We start from the raw sequence: 25,201 nt of genomic DNA, 5'->3' as shown, positions 1-25,201 counted from the left end.
ACTTCCTCATTAGTTACGTGATCTACCCATCTAATCTTCAGCATTCTTCTGTAGCACCACATTTCGAAAGCTTCTATTCTCTTCTTGTCCAAACTATTTATCGTCCATGTTTCACTTCCATACATGGCTACACTCCATACGAATACTTTCAGAAATGACTTCCTGACACTTAAATCAATACTGGATGTTAACAAATTTCTCTTCTTCAGAACGCTTTCCTTGCCATTGCCAGCCTACATTTTATATCCTCTCTACTTCGACCATCATCAGTTATTTTGCTCCCCAAATAGCAAAACTCCTTTACTACTTTAAGTGCCTCATTTCCTAATCCAATTCCCTCAGCATCACCCGACTTAATTAGACTACATTCCATTATCCTTGTTTTGCTTTTGTTGATGTTCATCTTATATCCTCCTTTCAAGACACAGTCCATTCCATTCAACTGCTCTTCCAAGTCCTTTGCTGTCTCTGACAGAATTACAATGTCATCGGCGAACCTCAAAGTTTTTATTTCTTCTCCATGAATTTTAATACCTACTCCAAATTTTTCTTTTGTTTCCTTTACTGCTTGCTCAATATACAGATTGAACAACATCGGGGAGAGGCTACAACCCTGTCTTACTCCCTTCCCAACCACTGCTTCCCTTTCATGTCCCTCGACTCTTATAACTGCCATCTGGTTTCTGTACAAATTGTAAATAGCCTTTCGCTCCCTGTATTTTACCCCTGCCACCTTTAGCATTTGAAAGAGAGTATTCCAGTCAACATTGTCAAAAGCTTTCTCTAAGTCTACAAATGCTAGAAACGTAGGTTTGCCTTTCCTTAATCCTTCTTCTAAGATAAGTCGTAAGGTCAGTATTGCCTCACGTGTTCCAGTGTTTCTACGGAATCCAAACTGATCTTCCCCGAGGTTGGCTTCTACTAGTTTTTCCATTCGTCTGTAAAGAATTCGCATTAGTATTTTGCAGCTGTGACTTATTAAGCTGATAGTTCAGTAATTTTCACATCTGTCAACACCTGCTTTCTTTGGGATTGGAATTATTATATTCTTCTTGAAGTCTGAGGGTATTTCGCCTGTTTCATACATCTTGCTCACCAGATGGTAGAGTTTTGTCAGGACTGGCTCTCCCACGGCCGTCAGTAGTTCCAATGGAATATTGTCTACTCCGGGGGCCTTGTTTCGACTCAGGTCTTTCAGTGCTCTGTCAAACTCTTCACGCAGTATCGTATCTCCCATTTAATCTTCATCTACATCCTCTTCCATTTCCATAATATTGTCCTCAAGTACATCGCCCTTGTATAGACCCTCTATATACTCCTTCCACCTTTCTGCTTTCCCTTCTTTGCTTAGAACTGGGTTTCCATCTGAGCTCTTGATATTCATACAAGTCGTTCTCTTATCTCCAAAGGTCTCTTTAATTTTCCTGTAGGCGGTATCTATCTTACCCCTAGTGAGATAGGCCTCTACATCCTTACATTTGTCCTGTAGCCATCCCTGCTTAGCCATTTTGCACTTCCTGTCGATCTCATTTTTGAGACGTTTGTATTCCTTTTTGCCTGTTTCACTTACTGCATTTTTATATTTTCTCCTTTCATCAATTAAATTCAATATTTCTTCTGTTACCCAAGGATTTCTACTAGCCCTCGTCTTTTTACCTACTTGATCCTCTGCTGCCTTCACTACTTCATCCCTCAAAGCAACCCATTCTTCTTCTACTGTATTTATTTCCCCCATTCCTGTCAATTGCTCCCTTATGCTCTCCCTGAATCTCTGTACAACCTCTGGTTCTTTTAGTTTATCCAGGTCCCATCTCCTGAAATTCCCACCTTTTTGCAGTTTCTTCAGTTTTAATCTACAGGTCATAACCAATAGATTGTGGTCAGAGTCCACATCTGTCCCTGGAAATGTCTTACAATTTAAAACCTGGTTCCTAAATCTCTTTCTTACCATTATATAATCTATCTGATACCTTTTAGTATCAAAGTTTAGTATACAAGTTTAGTTTCCATTATTTTTGAAAATGATGACAGTAAAGAGTTGGGCCTATAATTTTCTATGTTTTCAGGGTCTCTTATATAGGGGCAGAACCTTTGCATCACTAGTGCCTCTGGGAAGCAACCTGTAGTGAATGATTCATTTATGATTGCACTAAAGAGTCTTTGGTACTGTCTATACAGTCCTTCAGCAAGCATACAGTCACTTCATCTATACCTGCTGAGGTTTTATTTCTTTAGGTTCTGAACAACATTGCTTATTTCTCTTGAAGTGGTGGCTCGCAGCTTTACTGTGTTTGGATATTTCAGTGTTTGTAGAGACTGTATTTTATCAAATTTGTGTTGTAGCTTGGTAGCTATCTTGCTGTAATATTGGTTTACAAATTTGCAGTTTTGTATTGGATCATGTATTGTGGTACCATTGTGCTGTAATTGTATGTTTACTTATTTTGTCTTTTTCTAGTTTTCTCCTGTTTGGTGACATTCCAGGCTGGTTTTATTTTTTTTATGCCTTTTCTATAATTTTATCATTTTGAGGCCTTTTTGCTGTTACTACAACTTTTCTATATATGTTTTTGTATGTTTGGTAGTGTTTTTGAAATGCAGGGACATTTTGGTTGTTTTTTATATTGCAGAAGTGTTTTGAGTGTTACAGTGGATTTTCTTATCCCATCGACCACCCAGTTACTTTTGTTTTGTGTTTTAGTGACTTGTAGTACTTTTGGGAACACTTGTTTGAACATGAATTTAAATGTTAATAGAAACTTCGAAAACTTTCTATCTGTACTAGTCTCCACATACACATCTTCCCAGGTTTCATTGTTCATTTGCATGGTAAATTCAAGCCTTTTTTGCTTAGAGAAGACCCTTCTATACATGGGTGTTGTAGTTATTTTTTTACAGCCATGTTTAATTTTAAGAAATGACTGGAATGATCTGAAAGGCCCAGGTTACATGCAACAACATCACAATTTTCTTTCTCTAAGTCAATTAGTATATGGTCAATGACTGATTCTGAATGCTGAGTTACCCTTGTGACTGTGTTAATCAACAGTGATATTCTATAGCTGTACGTAATGTTCAAAAATGTGTTGCAGAGTCTATCTGGGTTCAATGTCTTGATGTTTAAGGCATGCTAGATCATGTGAGCTTAGAGCTACATGTGTAATTGCAGATCCCCTACACCAATGTTCTGTTATGCAAACAAGTTGGCAATCAGTAGTCTGCACTTCAACTTTTAACTGTTGCACTTTACTTCTTATGACTGGATATTTTGGTGGAGATCTCAGAAACACTGAGCATTTCTTACCTTGGAGCCTTCTTGCTTTTCCTGTCTTCCTCCAAAAAATCATTGGAATGATGAGGAGCTACAGTTTCCTTGTCATTCACTTCACTATCCACTGTTTTTTTCTGCTGACTCCTCACAGTTTTTTTTTAAATATATAAAAGGTTTCAGGTTTGCCAGATATTCTTTATCCAAGCTGTTCAGGTGTACTCCATGTTGTGTGTGGAATTTATATCCTATATTACTCGCATCAACACAAATTTTTAAAATTCCTGCAGATATTAGCAAACTGATTATCGTCGTTCCGTGTCTCCTTATTAACACACAATTGCCTCATAAGATCATGGCGATGCAAAATATTCACAATTATGACATTTGTATATTTGAGATTTTTCAGAAACTGTTTAAGATCGTTTGTAGCACTCATCGTTTCGTTTTTGCATACGTCATTAGAACCTCCTAAAAGTACGACAAAATCTTAATTGTGCAGATGTTTTACCTCTAGAGATGCAATCATCATTTTAATTTCACCAAGTGCGGCTCCTGGTTTCACTATACCACACGAATATATATTACTTTCTTCGTTTAGCTTATTTACAAGACCATGACCATGGCTGTCTGACAGCACAAACAGTTTGGTATTGGATTTTACAGTCAGGAAATCGTGTTGCATCGTTTCACTAAACACTTCAACACATCTTTAGGTCAGCAAAATCTTAATTGTGCAGATGTTTTACCTGTATAGATGCAATCATCGTTTTAATTTCACCAAGTGCAGCTCCCGGTTTCAGTATACAACATGAATATATATTACATTCTTCGTTTAGCTTATTTGCAAGACCATGACCATGGCTGTCTGACAGCACAAACAGTTTGGTATTGGATTTTACAGTCAGGAAATCGTGTTGCGTCATTTCACTAAACACTTCAGCACATGTTTAGGTCAGCACATTTGCGCTGTCCACTTTTACACTAGTTTCTTATTTGTCAGCATCGATAAATTGACTTCTTGTGTTTTATTTATATTGTCCATTTCCTCTTCACCTCGTTCATGAAAACTGCCAAGGCCTTCACTTCCAGTCATCAGTAGAAAGTACTTGAAAAAGTTTTTTGTGTAGAAAGCTTATGTTACCTTCGCAGTTTTTTTATTTTTTTTTTATTTAGCACTTTTTTCTTTCTGCTATTGTGAATCATATTCGTCTACTTTTCCATAACGGTTGCACTATCATGCAAAAGTTTCAGCTTGTCCAGTTCAATTTTTTTGAGCTGTGATTTCGAATTATTTGTTTTTAAAGTACTGTAAACTAGTTATGCGCTCATTTAGTTTGCTAATTTCATCCTTACAGTTTTAACACGGATAAAAACTGTACTCATCTAATCGCCTTGCACCTTTACTCATACATGCAAAAACCAGGATCAGTAAAACTAAACATCATTCTCTGCCACACATATATAGTACCAATGATGTGGAATAATGAGTATGCATGTACCCTGAAATGTACTCACTCAAAATACACTGATGCACTCAACTCGTGCAATTTGTCTAATATTATAAACAAAACCAACTTCAAACATAGTACACCAGCTGTAAAATATGAATACCATATGAGCTATGGTTCTCAGCCAATCAGAACAAAGCACACGCGACAGGTTGCAACTTTGCTCCCTTCATTAAGTTATATATTTGTTACATGTGAACTCAAAATCTGCAAAACATGGCAAGTCCACTGATGATTGAGAGCGTGAGTATTATTTCACTAAATAGTAGAAAAATTGTAGGAAGGAATGAAGGAGCAAACAATACATTTATGTGCTGGTACTGTTGCAATGACAATGCTAACATAGATCAACAAATTAGAATATTACAACTGGGATAACATTGTATTTTAAAGGAAAAATGGGTACTAAATTACATTTTGAATTGAGAGGGAGATTTTATGCGGTAGTCTTTTGCAGAACTCCTCTTTGGCTGCACCACATCTCATTGGAGGATTCTGATACAGCATGGTGGTGATGATGCTCGAAGCTCATATTTGATGTCTGTTGAAAATAACATCTCTGGATCCATTATATGTCTGTTTAGGTAATAATGAGCTTCCTGTGCTTTTGCAGCTGTTGTGGGACTGCAGTTCCAGAGTGTGCACATTTTGAAATATGTGTCACTAACTGATTTACGAAGTATATTTATCTATGCAATATCCTACTCCATGGCACCTGCAGAACAGTTTCATTTTATTGATTGATATGACCAGTTCAAGGCTAATTCAAAGAGTGGTGATGACCTTACTGTTTACCACCCAGAAACACCAACCACCACCATCAACAGCAACAACTACAACAACAACAATATTTCACATCAAAGCACAGTTCTCAAAATGTTCAAAACTGATATCATCTGCATGCGTTGTTTCACTGTCTTTCTGCAGTTCACACATTACAGTGCACTAGGCACAGAAACCGACACATCAACCACACCATCGCATTAACAATTAGCATTCTTCTCGTCCCTGTCCCATCACTTGATTGTTCAGTACCGACAATCAAAAACAGGTTTTCTTAAAGCACAGCTGTATAAAAATGCATTGAAACATTTATGTTCAGATATATTATTTGAAGATATTGGTATTTGATACTAAATATAATAAATAAAACAAAATAATAAAGGGGAAAAGAAATATTGAGGTAGGCTCCCTAGAGCTATACCTTTACAAGTGATATTTAAAGGTAACGCTTCCATGTTGATTTCTTTTTGTCATTGTGTAATGTTTCTATATCCATTAGATTTAAATGTCCATCTGTCTTACATTCATACATCATACATGTACACACTTTCAGAATATCACATTTGAAATAATTTCTTGTGAAATTGTTGAACAATTGACTACAAATTGAAATGTTTAGAATTTCAATGGAAGTGAGTGTCTAATACTATGCCTCTGCTTCCAGATTTCCAGAACTCCAGAAAGGAGATCAATTCCAAGGTAGTGGAAAAGGAAGCAGATACTTCTCAGAAGAAAGTAGTCATAATCGTAGCCACAGCACCAGATTTTCTCTGGTAAGCAAATGCATATACCTTCTTCTATATAGTAAAAATCATTAAGAGATCTGATTCGCTGCATGTCCCTCTCTCCCATTTTGCTCTCACAGTAGCCTGCTACAAATGCCTCTCTTATGCCTACTTGATCATTTCAGAGTACAACTTGCACCCTACATCCTCAGTTATTTGTGGAATGATTCTAGTCTTGCATCTATTATCCTGTCCCGTCTTCTTATTGGTGTTTTCCATATGTTCCTTTCTCATCACTTCTACTGAGAACGCGCTCATTCCTAAGCAGTGCTCCTAATTTTCAACATCTTTCTGTATCTCCACCTCTCAAAAGCTTTGATTCTCTTCTTTACAGGTTTTCCCACAATCAGTGATTCACTACCACACAGCACTTTGCTCCAAATAGGCATTCTCAAGAATATCTTCTTCACTCTAGGGTTAATGCTTAATAATAGCAGACTTCTCTTGGTCAGGAATGACCTCCTTGCCTGTGCTAATATTCCTTGCTTTGTGTACCATATGTCACCTTGCTTCCAATGTAGCTTCGTGATCCCCAATCTTGATGTTCATTTCTGTTACTCCTCATTACTTCCGTCTTTCTGTATTTGCTCTCAGTTTGTATTTTGTACTCATTAGACGTGTTCATTCCATTCCATTCAACATGTCTTGTAGTTCTTCACTTTCACTGGGGAAAGTGATATCACCAGCGAATCTTATCATTAATATTCTTTCACCTTGAATTTTACTCCAGCTCTTGAGCAATTCTTTTCTTTCTGAAATTGCTTCTCTGATGTAGAGACTGAACAGGGGTGAAGTCTACATCCTGTCTTACAACCTTTTGTAGTCCAAGCATTTTGTTCTTGGACTTTCATTCTTGTTGTTCCCTCTTAGTTCTTTTACATATTGTATATTATCGATATTCCCCTAAAGCTCCCAATTTTCTAAGAATTTGGAACATCTTGCACCATTTTACATTGCAGAAATCCGCCACCCCCAGTTGACAAATCCTATGAATTTATCTTGATTTTTCTTAAGTCTTGCTTCCATTATCAACAGCAATGTCAGAACTGACTCTCTGTTGCCCTTAAGCCAACCTGTTCATCATCTTTACTTTTGCGTTCTTCTGTATATTATTCTTGTCAGCAACTTGGATGAATTAGGTGTTAGACTAATATTATGGTAGTTCTTACATTTACCTGGCTTTGCTATATTTGGAATTGTGGAGATGATATATTTCTGAAAGTATGAAGGTTCGTCTCCTGACTCACAGATTCTGTACACCACCTTCAATAGTCACTTGGTTGCCACTTCCCCCAACGATTTGAGAAAAGCAGACTAGTGTTTATCTCTCTCTTGCCTTATTTGATGGCAAGTCTTCCAAAGCTCTGTTGAACTCTAATACTCGATCACACGTGTCATCCATATTGACTTCTGTTTCAGACTGTCACATCATCAGATAAATCCTGCCACTCACAGAGGCCTTTGTTGTACTCTTTCCACCTGGCTGCAATTTTGTCTGTGCCGAACCATGGAATTCTCATTGAATTCTTAATGTTGCTTTTAATTGCACCATAGGTTGTTTTTATTTTTCAGTGTGCTGAATCAGTCTTTTTAACTACTGTTCCTTTTTGGATTTCTTCATTTTTTCTGTAGCCATTCGTTCTTGTCATCCATGCATTTCCTATTTATTTTCTCCTAAGTGACTTATATTTCGGTATTCCAAAAAATCCTTGAACATTTTTGCACTTGATCAATTAAATTATTTCTTCTGTTACTCACTGTTTTTTCAGAGTTACCTTCCTTGTGTCCATGTTTGTTTGTCCAACTTCTGTGATTGCCCCCTTTATGGATGTCCATTTCTCTTCAGCAGAACTACCTATTGTGGTATTCATTGCCACAGTATCTCTAACCTCAGATAACTTAGACTGCATTTTATCATTCTTCAGTACTTCAGTATCTTGCTTCTTTACATATAATTTCTTCTGAAAGAATCTCTTAAACTTCAGCTTTCTCTTCATCAGTGCTGAATTGTGATCTGAATCTATATCTGCCCCTGGATACACCTTACAATCCACTATCTGGAATCTCAGCCTGGTCATGACGTAATCCATTTGGAATCTTCCCATGTCTCCAGGTCTTTTCCAAGTATACCTCTTGTTATTTTTGAACAGTGTATTTGCAGTTACTAGTTGAAATTAAATGCAGAAGTCAGTTAAGCTCTCCTCTCTCATTTTTGCTACCAAGCCCACACTCTCCCATAACCCGTTCTTCTGTTTCTTCCCCTACTACCATGTTGCAGTCTAAGATTGTTAGATTTTCGTTTCCTTTTACACATAGAATTATTGTTCAGTATCCTCATATACTTCCTCTGTCTTTTTCATCTGCTTTTAACATTGCCATGTATACCTGAACTTTTGTTCTTGGTGTTGGTTTTCTTTCTCTTCTGATAAGAACCACTGTACTCTCTGAATTGTCATTCCCATTATACCATTTTCTTCTGCTGTTGATATTGCCCCATATTTGTCTGTACAGAAATTCTTACCTTCTTTCCATTTCGCTTCACTGACTCCCACTGTATGTATACTGAGTCTTTGCATTTCCATTTTTAGATTTTCTAGATTACCTACCACATTGAAACTTCCGGAATTCCATGCTCTGACACGTGGTATGTTATCCTTTCATTGATTATACAATCTTTTTTCGTAGTTACGTTCTTCTTGGCTGTTTCCTCCCTTTGATGTAAATGGGGTAAATCAGAAAATATTTTGACAGTAGAGAAGTCATTGTGATACTTTTTTATTTACAGACCACATATCCTGTGAATTCACGTTGTGTGTCCTTAATGCAGTGGTTACCATTGCCTTTGACATCCTCATGCCATTGAATTGCTGATTCTTCTGCCTTTTAGGGGGACATTCCCACCCTGGGAACAAGAGGTTTCCTGATTGAGAGGTTTCCTGAAACTCCATCTGCTCCTATGCGTTCCTAGAGAATGCCACTCCTTAAACTTTGGCTGATATTGATGATGATTTTTATTAAAAATTTAAACAGTGGCTTTATTCCAACCCAGGACCTAGGGCATTTTTGTTACTTGTCAAAGGCACTCAGCCCTAGATGATGAGTATTGTCCAAGTTAGATGTTACAAACACATGAAAACATTTGACAGAGTTGAAAATATTCAGTGATTAAGGTTTAGACAACAGCTAACCTTATAAAATAGAAATACTGGATTGTAGAGAAGCCCATAAAAGTTGAAATGACTGCATATTAAGGTATCAAACTATACTGTTGAGAAGAGGAACAGATTTGGAGGGGGGGAGAGGGTTCATAATGGGTGCCACAAATGCCATGCTATATCATAATTTATACAACCGTGGTCTGGTGCACCACGAACACAATAGATTGTCAGTCTAAATGTTTAATTATATATGTAAAATAAGGGAAAGGCCACCACTCAGCTACAGCGAATCGATGTGTGGAGTACAGAAAAACATTACAGAAAACAACATCTGCTCTAGCTTTTGAACACTAGCTCTTATTGACAATAGTACACACACACACACACACACACACACACACACACACACACACACACACACACACACACTCCCAAAACCACAGAGACCCAAACACACAATCACGTGGCCACAGGATGAGCATTTTGGAGTCTGTGTTATTTATTGTTTTGTGTGCGTGTGCGTGTGTGTGTGTGTGTGTGTGTGTGTGTGTGTGTGTGTGTGTGTGTGTGTGTGTACTATTGCTAGGAAAAGAGCTAGTGCTGGAAAACTAGTGTGAATGCTGATTTCTGTTATATCTTCTGTGGGTGGCTGCCTTTCCATTATTTTACGTATTGCTCCATGCAGCTGTTTACATTATTGTTTAATTATACAAGTATTATTGCACTTAGTATGCAAGTTCTTTTCAGGAATTTTTTAGATTTAATTTCCAGATAGTATTTGCAGTAGGATCATGTTAGATAACAGCCTCAGAATATTGTTTATGTGTGTTGTTGTGTCCACCAGATATCCTGTTATTCTTTTATTTCCGCATTCATTGTAACATCGTGGCCTAGAGATAAAAATTTTTGCTCACTAAATGTCTGTTAAATAGTTTCTGTAATTTTTTGTTTATAGCTTTCTAGTCTTTCAGTTAGCCAAATGTTTAATATTTCAAAGTTAGTAATTCTTGTATAAGTCAAATTTGTTCATATAGTCCTACTGATTGAGCAGTCTATAATTGTTGATGGCTTCACATGTTAAAATTGTGTAAGGCATTTCATTTCATGAAACTTTCCTTAAAGCTTTCAACAAGACGGGATAATGATTTTCCAGGTAAACTTTTCAGATAGCGCAGTATTTATTTTCTCTCTTCAAAGTAATCAAACATCACAGTCAACAGGTATACAGTTATATAGTCTTTCTAGCAGACAATCTTTCTTTATGAAGTAGGACACACAGATTGAACATTTCCAAAGTTTTTCAGACTTCTTGTTTTTACAATTAAAAAAATACTATCTTTCTGACAGGCGTGGTGATTGTCAGTTCACAACAAAGTATGAGGGCTATTCAGTAAAGAATTATCATAATTTTTTTATGGTCATAATTTCTTGCGCTAAAATTTAATCTTATGATATTCTGTTAGCTTAATGTGCAACAAAAATGCAGTAGTAGTTTCATTGTTGGGACTCCTGGTTCCCGCCTGTGAGAGGCAGGCAAGGTCAGACATGTTCAGTATCGTCTATCGCTGCAATGGAGGTAACATGTGAGGAACAATATGCAGCTTTGAAATTCTGCTCTTGTCTCAACAAATCTTCAGCTGAGGCCTACAAAATGTTACAGGAGGCCTATGGAGAGTCTGTTCTTCCCTACAGCACAGCTCAGGGGTGGTTTAAAATGTTTAAAGAGTGAGGAGACAATCACTTTCAAAGGAAGGTGGACCTGGTGATCTAGTTACTGCTCTGACGGGGAAAAAACACCTACACTGCTGCTATCACTGTGATCACTTTCTGAAAGTACAAAGTAATATCTCCAGTTACGGTTACATTTTCAGCAAGTACACCAAGTCCTTTCATCCATACATGTATTTTCTCATCATTACTAACTTTTCTACAGGAGCGGATATACAATGTAAACGGCATGTTACTATAAACATAGATCTACTTTGGGTCATCGGATCGATACCACACCCACCCGTTGGTGACAGAAGAATTACACATTACACGTGTTTGTGCGCGATGGGTTCCAAGACTTGATTCCCAAACAAAAGGACATTCACATGCAGGTATGCATTCAGTTAAAGTTGATGTTAGAGGAAGATTGGGAGTTTCTTCCAAACATAATCACTGCTGATGAAACTTGGCTACATCGTTTGGATCCTGAGAGCAAATGGCAAAGCTCAGTGTGGAAATCTCCTTCACCACGAACCCCCAAAACAGCAAAAGTGGTTGCTTCAAAGTGGTTACTTCTGCTGGAAAGTTATGGTCATCTCATTCTTTGATATTCATGGGAAGGTGTATCAGCATGTTGTACTTGCACACAACAGTAGCTGGACAATACTACAGGGTTGTCCTGAAGACACTGCAAATCCATATCAGGCGCAAAGGACCACATTTCCCTGAGGCAGGCTGGATGCTGCAGCATGATAATGTGCGGCCACATATTGCCAATTTTGTTGCTGAATATCTTCCAAAAATCAATGTGAAGTGCATCCCTCACCCTCCCTATAATCCGGATTTAGCCCCATATGACTTTTTTCTATTCCCTAACACGAAGAAATGCCTTTGTGGAAGGCTTTATCAATCATCAGAAGCAGTGGCGAAGGCTGCAGAAACTTATTTTGAAGGACCTCTTAGAAAATAGTTTCCCGCATTTACACACATCAAAAAATGTTTAGCATCACCCTGGTTCCCAGAACTCCTGAAGATTGACATTGACTGTGGGTATTGTATCACAGACACAGTCCCTTTGACTGTTCAGAGATGTCACTGAACCCACCCAAGGATGTAAACAACCATGAGCAGTGCCTATTAGAAGGAGGGGGTCTGACAGCCGATCAGTTCCAGTCATTCCACAGGGAAGGAGGTACACAGCTCATGTTGTCTGTAGTTCAATCATGCCTAGGCGGTCAATACCACGATTTGATTGCATCCGTATTGTTACTTTATGATGGGAAGGGCTCTCAACAAGGGAAGTGTCCAGACATCTCAGAGTGAACCAAAGTGATTTAATTCAGACATGGAGGAGGTACAAGAGACAGGAACTGTCGATGACATGATGCCTCGCTCAGCCCACCCAAGGGCTACTACTGCAGTGGATGACTGCTACGTACTATTATAGCTCGGAGGAACCCTGACAGCAACACCACCAGCCTGCTTCAGCTACAAGATGTCGTGTTATGACTCAAACTGTGCACAATTATGCTGCATGATGCGTAACTTCACTCCTGATGCCCATGGCAAGGTCCATCTTTGCAACCATGACACCATGCAGCATGGTACAGATGGGCCCAACAACATGGTGAATGGACCATTCAGGATTGGCATCATGTTCTCTTCACCGATGAGTGTCGCATATGCCTTCAACCAAACAATCGTCGGACACATGTTTGGAGGCAACCCAGTCAGGCTGAACACGTCAGACACACTGTGCAGCGATTGCAGCAAGGTGGAGGTTCCCTGCTGGTTTGAGGTGGCATTATGTGGGGCTGATGTATGCCACTGGTGGTCATGGAAAGCTCTGTAACGGCTGTACGATATTTGAATGCCATCCTCCATCTGATAGTGCAACCAAATCGGCAGCATATTGGTCAGGCATTCATCTTCATGGACGACAATTCGCGACCCCATCGTGCACATCTTGTGAATGACTTCCTTCAGGATAATAACATAGCTCGACTATAGTGGCCACCATGTTCTCCAGACATGAACTCTATCGAACATGCCTGGGATAGACTGAAAAGGACTGTTTATAGATGACGTGACCCACCAACCAGTCTGAGTGATCTACGCTGAATTGCCGTTGAGGAGTGGAACAATCCAGACCAACAGTGCCTTGATGAACTTGTGGATAGTATGGCATGATGAATAGAGGCATGCATCAATGCAAGAGGACATGCTACTGGGTATTAGAAGTACCGGTGTAATCTGGACCACCACCTCTGAAGGTCTCGCTGTATGGTGGTATGACATGCAATGTGTGGTTTTCATGAGCAATAAAAAGGGCAGAAATGATGTTTATGTTGATCTCTATTCCAATTGTCTGTACAGGCACCGGAACTCTTGGAACTGAGGTGATGCAAAACTTTTTTTGATGTGTATATTTGAAGACCGGCAGAAATTCTGGGACAAGTGCATCACTTTCATGGGAGACTACTTTGAGAAGGACCATCAAAATTATGAGGATGAGTAAAGGTATGTTGTCAAAAACAAATTATGAACATTCTTTATCGAACAGCCCTCGTATATCAGTAATATCAGTCTGTATTCACTTTGCCCAGCTAAAACTTAAAGCAACTGTGCATTTCAGTACAAAAATGTGGGAAATTCCTTCTGTTTATGAGTGTATTAGTTTTCATTTTGAAACTCTTAATAAACAACACAGTCTTTTGTTTCACAATAAGGTCAGTATTGATTGTGTATATTACCTCTCAGAAAAGTTGCTAGGAGAAGGATAAGCAAAATAAAAAGTTGGGCAATTTCATCTCAAATCATACAGGACATGTCAATTCATGATCATGAATTTCTCTGAAAAAATGTGTGTTAGACCTCTGTATTATATACATTAAGAAATTAAAGATTTTATTTTTGTCTTGGTTTTTGTAAACGGTACAATCCATTGAAAAAATGTGTATTTTGTAAATAACTCTAAAAAAAGTATGACGACGTATCAGATGTTTTGCTTTAAAGATGCCTCTTTAACTCTTCAGATTTAGTTGACAGTCTCTCTCTCTATCTCTCTCTCTCTCTTATGGGATATCTTTTACAAATTTGAGAAGAAAATACAAAAATTTTAATTTTTTCTACTAAAAAATTGTTTTCCTCGTTTGGAAAGTCTCAGAATACTAATCTTCTTGTTACATTACCAAATGCAACTGGTATAGTTATAAACAATACCTTTTCTGCTCCAGCTATCTGTATTATGCAAATATTTATTACTAAACATTTAAAAAATTACATTTTTACTAGTTTTTATGAATTATTCACTGGAAAACACCCGTCACAAAGCATGAAAATGACACAATATATTTTTTGGTTAACTTGTTAGTAGTTACTGCAATCAAAGTAAAAATATTTTTCTGTGTAAAGTGTTAGAAATTTTTGAGCAATACTGTTTCCAGCTCTCTTCTGTTTATAACAAATGAGTGAGCACTTACTCATCAATCATTCTGCATAGAGTTTTGTATTTGGGTTGAATTTTTTGTTAAATGAAATGTCAGTGAGGAAATACGGTGGTCAAAGGGTGAGATTTGTGGGCTATGGAAAAAGACACAAGAAGATGGTGTTTAAGTAAATTGAAAAACACTTCACAATTGTTGGAAATCTGTGAGAGGTTTTACAGAAATATCTTGGCCCTCAAGCAACTGTGTTACCACCACACCAACTGAGAAGTTGCTATACTCACTACAACAGGAAATTCAGTAATATCGCACCTGAACTATAACTGTCACTAGAATGTGGATCTGAAGAAGACAGTGCAGATCTTTATATTCTTGGGTTTCATGAAGTTGCAATGTGTTGAATGTTAGCATTTCAGTTGTAGGCCCTATATATCCTCCCTTAAATGCCCAAGCAAGATAAGAAGCACAAGAAGCAAATGGTATGTATAAAGAAAAGTGGAAGAACTTGAAACAAGTTTTACACAAGCAACAACTGCAAAACTTTGTGAAATGTATAATGTAGATGCACTTGGTGCAGAACCTGAAGATAGTGACATGTGCACTCAATGTGATAAGTGGTTTCACAACCTGAACACTGCTATCTCGACTGACAAGGTACAATTACTGACACTGGTAGCAGGTAGCCACTCCAGGCAGCAAATACATACCCACTTCCTCACATTATTTAATTTCAAGAGCTCATTAAATAAATAACAAAAAAGGTATTTGAGCATGCCCAGATTCCTCCTATGGAAGTCCATTGCAAGATGTGCTGTTGCTCTGGAATATTACGTAAATGATAACGAAGATTACAGCAGGCAAAGTTCTAATCAGGCTGATGCTGTCTCTGTTAGTGAAAATGCTTAAAAAGGTATACGACAAGATCAATCAGTAAGAGATGCATATCTCCTAATGAAAAAGGAGACTGGTTTCACAAAATTCTACTCCTTATGACCAAAATGGGTAAAATGGCAGCCAATGAAGGAACTATGCACATATATATACTGCACTAATTTGAAACTTACTTGTTTCACCATAAGTAGTGTCACAGGGAAGAAGTACGCAGAGATGGAGCTGATGCTTTTGCGTACATGTCAAGAGCTTGGTTGCAGGAGTGTGCAGTTGTCCTAGTGCTGAAGGGATGACTGTTGAAGCATTACACTTTCAGGATACTGACAATGATTTAACCTATGCCTTGTGGGACAGAGGAGAGTTGGTCTAGAAGACAGTGGAGCTTGTGAGGTTTGTTGCAGAGGCTAGGCATTGAGTCATGAAAGGAGTAGTTCATCATCATGTTCACAGGATTCAGAGACAGGCCATAGCAGAAGTAAAATCAGCCACATCCCCGAATACATTTTGACTTTTCTGAGAACTGTTCCGTTTCTTTGTAGAACGAAGTTCAAAGTTACCACTGGCACACGTGACAAGTTTCAATATTTACATGTGTTGCTCACTATTTTGGAACATCACATTGATTTGCTATTGTCAAGTGATGATCTCATTCACGACAGTGCACATATGTGCTGTGCTGTCAGCATGATAGTGATGACTATCATCTAGAAGTCATACATTTCCTAAACGGGTGTAAGCGACTGATAGCGCAGCATCTCATTTTAAAAATCGCTTTCAATTATATGAGCTTGGGAACACTATACAGGAATTATTTTCAGCGAAAAGTCGTGGAGAGAGTGCATGTGATTGGGTAGGAGGTATCTGTAAATGTCATGCAGCAAGATTTATCTCCAGCATGAAGCTGTTGATGCTATAGGAGATCCTTTTGGATTTGTGAAGACCACATCAAAATTACTACAAAACACAAAACTCTTAGTTCTAAATGAAAATACTTTAGGGGAATTTTGTTTTAACCCTTTGTTTCCTGACATAAGAAAAAATTTACTTTTTAACATATTATTTGCAGAATTTATGCTGTTGTGGCCTCAAATGACGGTAGGATTTTTTGTAAAATTTTATTTTATTTTTCACAACTTTTTTCTCTCCTGGTACTTAGAAGTACCGTCAGACTCCATGTACAGAATCACAACATGCACAGAAAAATGCTCCAATTTTTATAACTTGTACGTTATTCCATATAAATATTAAATATTTTTACCTAAAGAAAAATGTCTAAATCAAATCACAGAGAGTCATCTTTAGACCTAACAGTATTTCAATGGAAGGAAAATAAAGTAGTATATTTTGCGTCAAACTTCCATGGCATTGAACAGAGCGTAGTGACAAGAAAACAGAAAGATGGAACTAGTATGACTATACCATGTCCAGTTATTGTATGTGATTACAATAAAAACATGGGTGGTGTGGATCATGCAGACAGATTACATTCAACTTATGGTCTTGACAAGCGATCAAAGAAATGGTGGTACCGTCTCTTCTGGGGAGCAATAGAAATTGCTTTTGTCAATGCTTGCATCATTTTCAGTTATCTACATGGGGCACTGCCACTGCTGGAATTCAGGTGTGCTGTGGCACTACGGCTAATGAATGAACAGCAAGTGCCAAATCTCAAAAAGAGAAACTCTGGTAAAGATGAAATAACTCTCCCAAAGAGAAGGAAGGATAACTTTTCTGTTCCGAAGGATGTACATATGTCTTGGCAACCGAGGAAACCATTTTGTAGTGTTCAGTTGTAAATGAGGACGATGCGAAATGTGTGCGAAAAATAAAATTCAGTCGAGACCACATTCACAATGTAGTACATGTAAAGTGTATTTGTGCTGCAATGAGAAAAAGAACTGTTTCCTACAATTTCATGAGGTATCACTAAATATGTGATATGTATATACTGTCAAAAATGTATAGCTAAGTTACTATGTATTGTGAAGTTGCTCTAGAATAAATTTATGCGAAATTAAAAAAAATGGCTGTCATCAACAGGTCAGTGTGCAGTTCCCATTTACCAAGTACTGCTCTTGTTGGATCATCCTTGTCCATATGCAAATTCATATCGGGTATACAATTTCAGTGAGGAGCAGACTTAAAAAACAAATGAACCCTTTTTCAAAAGTGTGGTGTTGATTGTTACAGACTAGACAATTTTAATTCATGGAAGAAGGAAGATTGTGACAGAAGACAATAGCAATTTACAAACAATACCAGAAACAAAACAATGTATATATGAGGTTCATTCAAATGAAACCTGGTCAGTGCATCTACCTTTGCCTTACACGTGACTGCACCATGTAACTGGCAGTCCGCAGCTTGTGGTCGCGTTCTCGCTTCCCGGGCACAGGGTCCCGGGTTCGATTTCCGGCGGGGTCAGGAATTTTCACCTGCCTCGAGATGACTGGGCATTTGTGTTGTCCTCATCATTTCATCATCATTCATAAAAGTGGCGAGTTTGTACTGAACAAAGGTTGGGAATTTGTATGGGTGCTGATAACTGCGCAATTTAGCGCCCTACAAACCAAACATCGTCATCACATAACTATGGGTATGGTGGCGCCATCTAGTGGTGGAGAGACTGACGTGTGCACACCATTCGATGTTGGATAGTGCCAGTGTGGTTTCACGTCGAAGAGAAGATGGTCACACAAGTTATCGTCCACTGCCAAACATGCAGGTGAGTAAGCAGGAATAATGAGGAGTGATTTGATTTTTGGCAGCAGAGGGAGTTGGAGGCCATGAAATGGAGGCTGTGTATGGTGAGTACAGTCTGAGTTGTTCAAGTGTTGTGGAATGGTGCAAACGATTCCTTGAGGGACACGAGTCACTAAATGATGACGCTCGTCCTGGACAGGCTCATCGTGTCATCAAACGGGAAATGGTTGCAGAAATGAATGCTTTAGTCTTGGACAACCACAGAATAACCGTGGACAAGATTCATCAATTACTGGGTATTTGTGTTGATAACGCCCACACTATAATGCATCAACACTAGAAACTTTCGAAAAAACTGTGCGCAGTGGGTTCCCCACCGACTGACTGTCGAACAGCGTATAATCGAATGGTGCTGTCTTTGAGTCATCTGCAACATTATCATGAGGAGGAAAACGGCTTTCTGTCACATATTGTCACAGATGACGAAACATGGTGTCACCATTTTGAAGCAGAAAGCAAGTGTCAGAGCAAGCAGTGGAATCATGCGACTTCATTACCTCCAAAGAAATAAGAGGCCATGCACACCAGTTCTGATAAGGTCCTGATGTCCTTCTTTTTTGACCACAAGGGCCGCTGCTTGTCAAGTTCCTGGAACGGGGAACTACCATCAATGCCCAGCGTTATCAAGCCGTTCACAGAACCTTAGATGAGCCATCAAGTGAAAATACTGAGGCATGTTCTCCAATGGTGTTATCCTCCTGAATGATAATGCTTTCCCACACACGGGCATTGTGGTGAAGACAACATTGCAGCAGCAGCTTTGGTGGGAAACGCTGGAACATCCACTGTACAGTCCCGACCTTTCACCGTGCGACTTTCATGTGTTTGGACCTTTAAAACAGGCTATTCTCAGACATCGATTCGCAATGGACGATGAAGTGCGTGACTGCCGTCGAGGCCTGGATCCGACAGCAGCCTACTAGCTTCTTCAAGGATGGAATCGACCTACTAGTGTCGCAATGGGATAAATGTGGCAACAGTTTTGGCGACTATTTTTGAGTATGTGTGCTATGTATAACTAAATTTTTGAGTTAATAAAATCATTACCGTGAATTTATACTAGTGACTGGGTTTTATTTGAATGTCCCTTATGCAAAGCTATTTTCTATATCTAATTTTTTTTTAAAAAAATGCTTGAACAAAATGAAAAATTGTTTCCCCATTGATTTATAAGGTTGTGAAATAGTTATTTTGATTAAGATATACCAGTTTTACTTTACATTTACTCAGCATCAGTAATCAACTTAAATTTTTAAGTGTCCAGGATCTTTTAATCTCGAGAGTAGCACCACAAGATATTGTCCACTCAGATTGCACCTTCCATAAGTACAATGACCAACATTCCTTGTAATTTTTAGAATATTCAGGATGAGAGTTTCAGGGGAAATAATGTATAAAGATTTTCAGATTCTCTCATCTTTATGTAGAAATTTTTCGGTAATACAAGTATTTCAGGCCTTAATATGATAGCTGACAATTAGCAGGCTTTTCACTTTATCATTTCTCAAAGCAGTTAGCATCCTGTGACTTCATATTTTCAAAACATAATTTTGAAATTTGCTAAAAGTTGCTAAGTTTCATAGTCAATTTTTCCAAATTAAAGATGAAAAAAAGCTCAGAAGTGTGTATGTAGTAATCATGTTGGTAGTATTGCAAACAAGGTTAATATTCAGACCTATATCACTTGTTTTTTTTATAGCATTTTTTTAAATCTTTATTTTTTGAGATGTGTCATGTGGTACTTCAACTTCCCCCCCGCCCCCCCCCCCCCCTGCCCCGCCCCCCCCTGAAAACTTTGAAAGAGTGATGTGACACATTCACTCTTAACCTGTATGATTTGGAATGAAATCGCCCAGTTATGAATTCCAGTGCCAGTATTCTCTGCACTCTATTGGTCCCCAGGCTGGGGCCTGGTAGGTCCAATGAACTCTCAATAATGTGAACTCAGTACTCCACATGATTGTTCTCTTTGTTTTATTGCAATGAAGAGTGGTGGGGGTCTCACTGATATGTCCTATACCACAAGGCAGCTAGGAATTCCTATTACAGTGGGGAAAATTTTTGGCCAAGCATCATGCTGATAAAGCAGGCTTATGTTGAGGAGTAACATCTTGATACAAATTACTGTTGTGGAATGTGGCACAGATCTCCATACTTGTCAGCCAGTTATATTTGGATTTTTGGCAGTGTATGTATCAATTGTATTCAAAAACAACTATATTTTTCAGAAGTGGAGTTAGTGTGTTGAAAAGAGTAAAAGCATCAATACACAACAGCAGTCTTTCCAGTCGGGCTTCTTCATCCACTAACAGCCGAGAAATATTTTTGTTCAGTATCTGTTTTTATAGTAACATTTGATATGGGAACATTTAATGTGGTATCTTCATTCTACACAAATAAAGGGCTGAAAGGACAGGCTGCCGTATTATAGTTCATCATTATGCTCACTGGGCAACCCCTTTGCTTACACACAAGCAACCCTAGCCAATCTCTTGACTCATTATTTGCTAGGAAGCTCTTCCATCCAGTAATTTACTGATAGGAAACTGTTAACAAGTAAGCAGTAATTACTACAATATTGACAAAATATACGCAGGTGAATTGGTGGATGTTAGTGGCCAGCAGGCACTAAATTTTGGGAAGCTATCACGTTGCCACAATTAGGTGTGCTGATTAACTGTCCACGTGAAAGTCAGTGCAGCACTTTTTTTCCTTTCCTCCCTTCGTCCGATTCACAATTCCATTCTCTGTCTGCCCCCTCCATCCCCTGCCCCACTCCCCCCTCTGACATATTGCTCCATCCCAGATCTGCAGCTGGGTATGCATGCTGGTGACATCTCTGCTGTTATCCACCAACACTCGAAGTCAGTTTGCGCTTTGGTACCTCCTCCCTCTTCTTAATGAGACTGATTGCAAGTGCCCAGGTCCTACTAGGTATGCAGTCGCTGTCACAATTTATCAGCAGCACACTCACTGAAATTGCAGTTGATTCCTTAATGATACCATCCAAGAAATTAAACATATATGTGTCAGAACATTAGTACGGTCATAATCCATTCTGTGTAATTCCGATAGGCAATGTTCCATGAGTGCCGACTTATTAGGCTGCAGCAATCTAGTATGCTGTTGGTGTCCTTGGCAATTATGTTAGAGTACAACACAAATGTCTGGAATGTTCATGGAATCACTATTAATAGAATTTACAAACTGTGGGATCAAGCACTATTATGCTGGATCTACATGTTTCCATTGAGAATTTGTGTTTGGGGAGGGGGGAGTCTAGAAACACCACCACATATACCTGATCTGTCCACATATCATTACACCGTTGACTATAGAAGATACTGCATTTCATCCCATCTGAACATTTCTTATTCAGAATTAGGGACAAGGTGGAAAAACTAGTCGAGTCTGAGAAATTTTAGCAGTGGCATTAGTAATGATAAAGACAAATCAATGTAAATAAAATATATGTTATTACATGTTATAAGAAAAAGTTGAACAAAAAGTTAAGTAAAGGAACCAGATGCAATTACAATTAGGTGAATAAATGAACCGAATTTTCAGAATGTTACATTCTTCTGCATCTACATCCGTGAATGCAAACCACTGTGAAGTGTATAGCAGAGGTTACTTTCTGTTGTATCAGTTACTAATGGCTTCTTCCCATTCCATTCACATATGGAACTCAAGAAGAGTGATTGTCTAAACACCTCTGTGCAGGCTGTAATTAGTTCAGTCTTGTCATTGCACAGTATGTAGAGGGTTGTGGGGTATTCCTAGACTCTTGTAACTTTGTAAGTAGGCTTTCTCGGGATAGTTTGCATGTATCTTAAAGCATTTGCCAGTTCAGTGTCTTCAGTATCTCCATGACACACACTGATGAATCAAACAAACCTATGGCCATTTTTGCTGTTCTTCTCTGTACGCTTTCAATATCCTCTCTTAGTCCTATTTGGTACATGTCCCATATACTTAAACAGTATTCTAGGATGGGTCATACGATTGTTGTTGTTGTTGTTGTTGTTGTTGTATTATTCAAAATAATTATAGTGGTTTTAAGGCTTTGTAGCATTTATTATATTCAGCATACAGTTACAAATAATACATCAAATGAAAGAGCAATTCAGCCAGTTTTTTCTTACAAGTGAGTACCATTTTCTCACTCATCAAGTTGATAGGCAAATTCTTCCGAAACTTTGATCAGAGCGTCTGGAGTAATTATTGTGACAGTCCTGTTTCTATAGTGTGTAGATCATCTGGTAGTGGAGACATATATACATGATCCTTTATGAACTACGAAAGGTAAAAATCACGTGGCATCATATCGTGTGTGAATGTACGTACAGGGTGTTTCAAAAATGACCGGTATATTTGAAACAGCAATAAAAACTAAATGAGCAGCGATAGAAATACACCGTTTGTTGCAATATGCTTGGGACAACAGTACATTTTCAGGCGGACAAACTTTCGAAATTACAATTTTCAGCAACAGATGGCGCTGCAAGTGATGTGAAAGATATAGAAGACAACGCAGTCTGTGGGTGCGCCATTCTGTACGTCGTCTTTCTGCTGTAAGCGTGTGCTGTTCACAACGTCCAAGTGTGCTGTAGACAACATGGTTTATTCCTTAGAACAGAGGATTTTTCTGGTGTTGGAATTCCACCGCCTAGAACACAGTGTTGTTGCAACAAGACGAAGTTTTCAACGGAGGTTTAATGTAACCAAAGGACCGAAAAGCGATACAATAAAGGATCTGTTTGAAAAATTTCAACGGACTGGGAACGTGACGGATGAACGTGCTGGAAAGGTAGGGCGACCGCGTACGGCAACCACAGAGGGCAACGCGCAGCTAGTGCAGCAGGTGATCCAACAGCGGCCTCGGGTTTCCGTTCGACGTGTTGCAGCTGCGGTCCAAATGACGCCAACGTCCACGTATCGTCTCATGCGCCAGAGTTTACACCTCTATCCATACAAAATTCAAACGCGGCAACCCCTCAGCGCCGCTACCATTGCTGCACGAGAGACATTCGCTAACGATATAGTGCACAGGATTGATGACGGCGATATGCATGTGGGCAGCATTTGGCTTACTGACGAAGCTTGGCCCATTTTTCAGATCCGAAACGATTACTGCATCACGCTATCTGGACATTCTTTGTGAATTTGTGGCGGTACAAACTGCCTTAGATGACACTGCGAACACCTCGTGGTTTATGCAAGATGGTGCCCGGCCACATCGCACGGCCGACGTCTTTAATTTCCTGAATGAATATTTCGATGATCGTGTGATTGCTTTGGGCTATCCGAAACATACAGGAGGCGGCGTGGATTGGCCTCCCTATTCGCCAGACATGAACCCCTGTGACTTCTTTCTGTGGGGACACTTGAAAGACCAGGTGTAGCGCCAGAATCCAGAAACAATTGAAGCAGTACATCTCATCTGCATGTGAAGCCATTCTGCCAGACACGTTGTCAAAGGTTTCGGGTAATTTCATTCAGAGACTACGCCATATTATTGCTACGCATGGTGGATATGTGGAAAATATCGTACTATAGAGTTTCCCAGACTGCAGCGCCATCTGTTGTTGAAAATTGTAACTACTGTAATTTCGAAAGTTTGTCTGCCTGAAAATGTATTGTTGTCCCAAGCATATTGCAACAAACGGTGTATTTCTATCGCTGCTCGTTTAGTTTTTATTGCCGTTTCAAATATACCGGTCATTTTTGAAACACCCTGTAGATGTCATACAATACAGTCTCTGTCATCCCGCCCCTTGCAGGCCAATCCAGTTGTCTGGTACATCATCGTGTAATGAGTTATGCCAGTGAGGTGGCACACCCTCTTGCTCCAAATAAGTTCCATGGTTCATCTTCTTCCAATTGAAGAAAGAGTCATAATTGTAGTGCATCAAGATAGGAAACACCATTTACAGTTGCTTCACTGATAAAGAAAGGCTCGTAAACTTTCCAGTGGGATATGGTATGAAAAAAATTCAATTTAGGAGAAGCTCGTTGCAACTCATGAGGATTTGCCAGATGTGCTCATTATGTGTGTTCACATTTCTACTTAGATGAAATGTTGATTCATCACTGAAGACAACATAATTCAGAAAATCTTCATATCACTCAGCAACATTTTGCTTAGAAGTTGGCACATAAACCATAGTCTGTAGGTTTTAGCGTTTGTAACAACTATAAATGATAAGGACATGGTTATAAGTGTGTCCTTCAAAGTATCCATACAGATGTCGCTGAAATTGCTAATTCATGACTAACCCTCCAAACTGATTTCGTCGTACTAAGCATGAAAGACTCACACTTGTTGAGCACATTCTTCTGTCACTCCATACTCTTCCCTTTGCGCAGAGGTATACAAACAAAACTGTTAGAGTTGCTCTGTAATTTGATGTATTATTTATACGTATTAGTTGAATGTAATAAATGCTACAAAGCCTTAAAACCTTTGTATTCATTTTGGGACACCCTGTATTATTATGGTCAACATATTCCATTTCAGATCCCTACAAAACCCTGGTATTTGTGTGACTTGACCAACTCCAATTTTGATACATTGATATTGTAGTCGTAGGATATTATCTTTTTGCTTTGTGAAGTGCACAGTTTCACATTTCTCAAAATTTAAAATAAACAGCCAATCTTAAATATGTCAGGAATCCTGGGCTCACAGAGGATAGTGAGATAAAACTCAACACTGTGTTAGTAAAGGCCAAATTCAGTAAGTACCAATCCATATTCAGAGTATCAAATAAAATTAATAAAAAGTCTTAGATGATCTAGAAACTGAGGAAACAACAGGCATAAGGACAAGGAATGGTAGAAGTCAAATTCTTTTGTAAACAAGTTGTTGCAAGTATCAGATGAT

General features: G+C 38.7%; 1 protein-coding gene across 2 annotated transcripts in view; it reads left to right on the top strand.

Moving 5' to 3' along the window:
- LOC124545013 (lebercilin) overlaps positions 1 to 25,201 on the top strand; it is a 193,204-nt gene that overhangs the window by 146,712 nt on the left and 21,291 nt on the right. For both annotated transcript variants that reach the window (XM_047123789.1, XM_047123788.1), the window contains exon 8: positions 6,227 to 6,335. In XM_047123789.1, the coding sequence (XP_046979745.1) occupies positions 6,227 to 6,335 (109 nt within the window). The remainder of the gene's footprint in view (positions 1 to 6,226; positions 6,336 to 25,201) is intronic.

The sequence above is a fragment of the Schistocerca americana genome, chromosome 8 (genome assembly GCF_021461395.2).
Source record: "Schistocerca americana isolate TAMUIC-IGC-003095 chromosome 8, iqSchAmer2.1, whole genome shotgun sequence".
Lineage (NCBI taxonomy): Eukaryota > Metazoa > Arthropoda > Insecta > Orthoptera > Acrididae > Schistocerca > Schistocerca americana.
This window is presented reverse-complemented; position numbering and strand designations above follow the sequence as displayed.